The sequence below is a fragment of the Aphanomyces invadans genome (assembly GCF_000520115.1).
Source record: "Aphanomyces invadans strain NJM9701 unplaced genomic scaffold supercont1.46, whole genome shotgun sequence".
Taxonomy (NCBI): Eukaryota; Oomycota; class Saprolegniomycetes; order Saprolegniales; family Verrucalvaceae; genus Aphanomyces; species Aphanomyces invadans.
The window spans coordinates 97,128-101,979 of record NW_008580191.1 but is presented as its reverse complement, the minus strand read 5'-3'; the positions used below and the strand labels follow the sequence as shown (position 1 = coordinate 101,979).

General features: G+C 53.8%; 2 protein-coding genes across 2 annotated transcripts; one reads left to right on the top strand and one right to left on the bottom strand.

Annotated features, from left to right (window-relative positions):
• H310_12993 (hypothetical protein) lies at positions 1-3,302 on the top strand. Its single transcript, XM_008880311.1, has 17 exons — positions 1-27; positions 76-120; positions 172-247; positions 297-341; positions 401-498; positions 546-626; positions 688-856; positions 913-1,022; positions 1,074-1,339; positions 1,394-1,557; positions 1,613-1,751; positions 1,804-1,936; positions 1,985-2,107; positions 2,149-2,229; positions 2,296-2,379; positions 2,439-3,227; positions 3,270-3,302. Exons 3-16 carry the CDS (start codon positions 232-234, stop codon positions 2,547-2,549), a joined length of 1,620 nt encoding a protein of 539 aa, XP_008878533.1. The 5' UTR covers positions 1-27; positions 76-120; positions 172-231; the 3' UTR covers positions 2,550-3,227; positions 3,270-3,302.
• An 808-nt stretch (positions 3,303-4,110) lies between these two features.
• On the bottom strand, positions 4,111-4,852 carry H310_12992 (hypothetical protein). Its single transcript, XM_008880310.1, has 3 exons — positions 4,801-4,852; positions 4,571-4,749; positions 4,111-4,517 (listed from the first exon to the last, which is right to left on the bottom strand). Exons 1-3 carry the CDS (start codon positions 4,801-4,803, stop codon positions 4,223-4,225), a joined length of 477 nt encoding a protein of 158 aa, XP_008878532.1. The 5' UTR covers positions 4,804-4,852; the 3' UTR covers positions 4,111-4,222.

The following is a 4,852-nucleotide window of genomic DNA, read 5'->3' as shown; positions in this document are numbered from 1 at the left end:
AAACACACCAAGCACACAACGGCCAAGGTGCGACTGGAATGAGCCAGTGGACAGATCGATATTTGTCGTATGTAGTTCGACTGGCTGCGCGACCTCGCGCACCTGCGCAAGCTCGAAGACGTACGAACACGAAACTTTCCGTTCGAGTCGACTCTGTGGCTCGTTGAACAGGCCGCGACGAAAGAGCTCGACGGGTTGCTGATCAAGTACCTGAACGACGCTGCCACGACCATGCCCTCGTCATCAGGTCACTTTGCAGTGAGCTTGAGGATGTCGCCTTGATAAGCATGGCGCAGGCAAATCGAGCTCGGCCGCTGCCATCAGTGATCCTGCGTCCCCAGGTGGGTCGGCAACGTCTTGTTGTGTCGTTCTTTCCTGACCGAGTGGCCTCCGCGGTTAGAGATCGTGACGTACGATGGAGTGTTGCAGTCGTTTGTCGACGACTTGCAACACCATCGTCTGCATTGGATCAAGCAAATCCACGCCGATCGCGACACAGTACATGCAGCCCCAACGATGACCTCGGTACTCATGCCAGGAGTTAGCGATGCGCGCTGAGGGACTTGGTGGCGCGGGTGCGGATCGACCACTCGACCAACGGTCCATTGTGGTTGGCGCGCGTCAAGGTAAACGCACGCGACCGGGCCCTGGTCGTCGACGGAACGAGCCTTCTCACTGTATGCCTAGCCGGACTTGCAAAACGTCATGATCGATGCGATTGTCGGCCATCATGTCGTGTGGGAACAGTTAGCCGCCGACGCTAGCGCGACTGCGCAGAATGCTGCGAGGGCAGCAGCAGCGCTGCATTTGTGCCTGCGGGGTGGGCTGGCGGAGTCGGGAAACCAAGACTCCCTTGGTTCGTATTGCACCAATTCCGTTTCGAGATGCGCGGGCTGGACGTCGAATCCATAGACAATGCAGGAGCTATGTTGGACTTCCTCGGGGGATCCGAGTGCCCGGATGCCGCGCTAAAAGAATCGTTGCAACGCCAGGCGCTCGAGCTCTACCACCGTCACAATCAAGTTGGGTTTGTCGTTTGCGCGTAGTGACAGCTGACCTCTTTGGTTGTGCAGGACCTGCGGCAACTGCAGCAGTCGTTTCTCCAGAAGTGTGGTGTCCAGGACGCGTCGGTGGCTCTGTCAAAAACGGGGGGCTGGCCCGCCACAGACCACGACCACTTCATGAAAGTTTTCAAGGATTGCGAACCAAAGGGAATTCGAAACGACCAGTTCGTCACTCGCGTCGCAGCCGAAGTCACGATGCAGCCGTTGAACGCAATCCGGGCGCACGACACGTGGTATCGCAGCGTGCGGCGTCTAGCTCAGCAAAGAGACGACAGGTAAGGAATTGTTTGGTTCAATAATGCTCACGTGCTAACTGTGGCCTATACAAGCATGGCTGAGCATACACGGCGCGTACAGGCCTTCAAGGATGACGCAAGAGCGGCGATAGCTGCGGCGACAGCAGCCGCGGTCCTGACAAAGGCCAAAGAAGAGGAGCTGGCTCAGCGACTGGCGGACCAGGCGCTCATGCATGCAAAAGTCGAGCGATTCAAAGGTATCGCTGGGCGCGCGACTCGCAAAGGGTGAGTGGACTCAACCACGGTGTTTAGGAAAGCGAAATGCTAAAGCCGATTTGGCCGCCCATCAAGCAGAAATCGCTCGGCTGGAAGCAGCAGCCATGCAACAGGCTGCCGATCGAAAACGGCAAAAGGACCACGAGCTCAAAAAGAAGCTACTGCAAGATCACAAGTGCGAAATGGACCTTTCCATTACAGATTGTGATGGCGAAAATTCTATGTAGGGGATGGCAGCACGTGAACGAAATGGCGCAAGAAGAAGCGAAAGCGTTGTTACGAGCGATGGAAGCTGAAGAGAGGAAGGAGCGCGACGCATTCAACGCGGACCGGGTGGCCTTCCGCATTGAGGAGTACGAGGTAATCAACAGAGCGATAATAGCTACGTCACACTGAAACTTGACACAGCAAAAACGCGATGACTTGAAGCGCAAGGCGCTGCAAAAAGCCGAGGACGACGAACTCAGGCAACGCGCATTGGATGCGATCAAGCTGGAAACGCCCTACGCCGAGAAGCTCAACCACATTGCGGTAACTTTATACAAGGTGGTGCCACCAACGGTGGGGTGTAGGTCGACCCGGAGCGGACGCGAAAACCGACCGAGGCGTTCACGGCCAACGTGGAAGCTATTCAAGACGGCTTGGGAATTCACGTACGTCCGTCCAACCATGCCACATGCCAACACTTGGCTTCACGCTCGCGGTGGTGGCTGCGATAGGAGACTGGACTGTTTCCGTCGCATGGCTACGATACAGATAAACTTTTCAAGGACGCGAGGTTCAAGCTTGGTATAGCGCTGCGGGTGGGCTGGCCTCTTCGTTCCAACGGCATTGACCAACGACGTGGGTGTGATGTATCTAGGAAGCTGGCCTGGGTTCGACCGACTACGCGAGGAAAGCCATGTCGGCCATCGCGGTGCGGAACATGGGCGCCTACCGACACACTCCCCAGGCGCCGTCGCAGTTGTGGTGACGCATGCGTCGTTGTTTTCGCCCCCCGTGTGATTGGCTAAGAAACTGCTTCAACTTGGAGAATTTTAACCAATCGAACTTGAAAACATTGATCCATGACGAGACATTTTCGAATTTTGCGCGCGACGAGTGTGCAAGGTTTTGCGGCGATGCAGCGGAAAGGACGAGCCAAGGCGATGCAACCAAGCAAGAAGTGCGCGTCGAAGAAGAAGATGATGGAGATAGAAAACAAGGTCGTGGCGCGGGGTGAGAAATCCACCAAATCCAATGACAAGAGACAAGCAGGGCAGAAACGGGGGCGCGACGAACTCCCACGAGGACCGACACGTCAAAAGAAGAGACCCGAGCAAACGGATCTATGCAACAACGAGAACACGTTCTACCTCAAACTTCTGATGGTATCCCCACCGCGACGTCGCCCCGACCAACGAAATGAAGCTATCCCCCAAGACGCAAACCTCCGTGTCCCTAACAAATCTCAGAGCCGCAAACATGTTGTGCTTGGAGAAGAGTGCCGAGTACTTACGTATGACGACAGCGACGACGATGCCGTTGAAATGGCGCGAAATGCACCAAACTCTGAAAGTAAGTTGTTCGCATTTTTTACTGAATTCAAAAGGTTTAGTACACTCCGCGCCACGCGTCGCCCCTGCAATCCCCACAACAAAGCCAATAACCAGTACGTCCAGTTCTTGCATACGTCAGTTCAATATTGTTTTAGCAACTACGAGCCCTGACAATTCCGTGGATATGGGTAATCCGTCGATTGACTACTTTGCACATTAAACCATTGACAGAGATATCCTACTACTCGATTGACCTCTCAGTCGACAGTCTCGAAGCGTCGCGAGACTTTGGAGCTCCAGGTGCAGTCATGTCATTCTATTCTTTGCTTTGGTTTCATGCTGAAATTACATAGCTGCATCCATTCACAATTTCAACGACGCCTACTTCGAATCGCTCGGCGTAGATGCTTCGCCCCCAACGAATGGTACAACCACTCTCGAAATAATATGGAGCATACATTCCACGCCTAGGCAACTATCCCACACCCAGTCCTTGCCATAGCTTTTCCAGCTTCTCGAGCCCCGAAGGACTACTCAGCCCTACTGCCATCCCTTCAACACCCCCGCTTCCCATACGACGACTGTCGGTGGACCCGCCCAAAGTCACTGATATATCCAATCAAACCCACTACATCAAGCCATCGAAGAAGGCCAAAGATAGCATCTCAAAACGTCGGCCATCTACCAAGGAAGTATTCGTTCGAGGCTCGTCCTCGTCAAAAAAATGTGATAAGTCAACGGCCACGCCCCATCACTCTTTCGTGGTACTCTCGAAAAAGCGACCATCCGTTCAAAGCATCAGATTATCTCCCAAAAAGCGACCCGGACCGAGCCTACTGCATTCATCCAAGCATTCCGTGACATATGGGACGAAAAATCATGCCATGCAAGAATCGGTCCACCGGTCGCCTTCAAACCCACCAGATACGACGAGCGCGCGGCAATATGCGGGGTCGAAACGCCGTGGTGTCCGAGTGAACCAAAATGCGCTCTGTAGTCTGCAACAGCTATTCATGATATGACTGTGCCAAGTGTTCGATTTGTTAAACCACTCGACCACAACTAAGACAATAGCGGCCGCTAGCTTCGCACGTCTCCACTGAACGCTCTACCGGGTCGTTGTACGTGGACGCACAAAGAGATCTTCCTTGGACTCTTCCATGAAGTCTTCTTGCTGCTGGCACACGCGGAGAATCTCTTTCTTGCTTGGCTCTTGGAGGTTGCCGCCAATTAAGAGCTCGTCCAAGATGTAGTAAGCTTTGTGGAAGTTGAAAATGATGTCCAATTCGCAAACGTTGCCAAAGTACCGGTCCAGCACTTCCACGAACAAGTGAATCACTTCGAGCGTAATGAGTTCATTCTCTTCCTTCGAAATGCACGCGACAAAGTACAGACTCGCATATCTACACACAATGACCTTCAATTAGACGTCGGCATCATCGACAACCCTACGTACCTTTTGTACACGATCTTCTGGTCCTTCCACTCGATAAAGTTGCATTGCTTTTGTGGCCGTCCGAGCACAAGTGTAGTCACTTCACGAATGATGCGCGCCTTGTCCTTGAGTGGCACGGTGGAGTACCACTTGGACAAACGCGTCTTCCCCTGACGGGACACCAGGAGCATAAAGTCGATCTACGCAGCACCAACACCACGTCATCCCGGCGCATCCAACGACCGACATACCATCGCAATATCGCGCAGGTGACTTTGTGGCCACGTCGATATCGCGCGTCCG

What these genes read in the sequence shown, in the direction of transcription:
- H310_12993 (XM_008880311.1), top strand. An exon ending in CAGTGATCCTGCGTCCCCAG is followed by an intron (nt 342 to 400) that starts GTGGGTCGGCAA and finishes CTCCGCGGTTAG; the next exon opens with AGATCGTGACGTACGATGGA. An exon ending in TCTACCACCGTCACAATCAA is followed by an intron (nt 1,023 to 1,073) that starts GTTGGGTTTGTC and finishes TTGGTTGTGCAG; the next exon opens with GACCTGCGGCAACTGCAGCA.
- H310_12992 (XM_008880310.1), bottom strand. An exon ending in CAGAAGATCGTGTACAAAAG is followed by an intron (nt 4,518 to 4,570) that starts GTACGTAGGGTT and finishes CATTGTGTGTAG; the next exon opens with ATATGCGAGTCTGTACTTTG.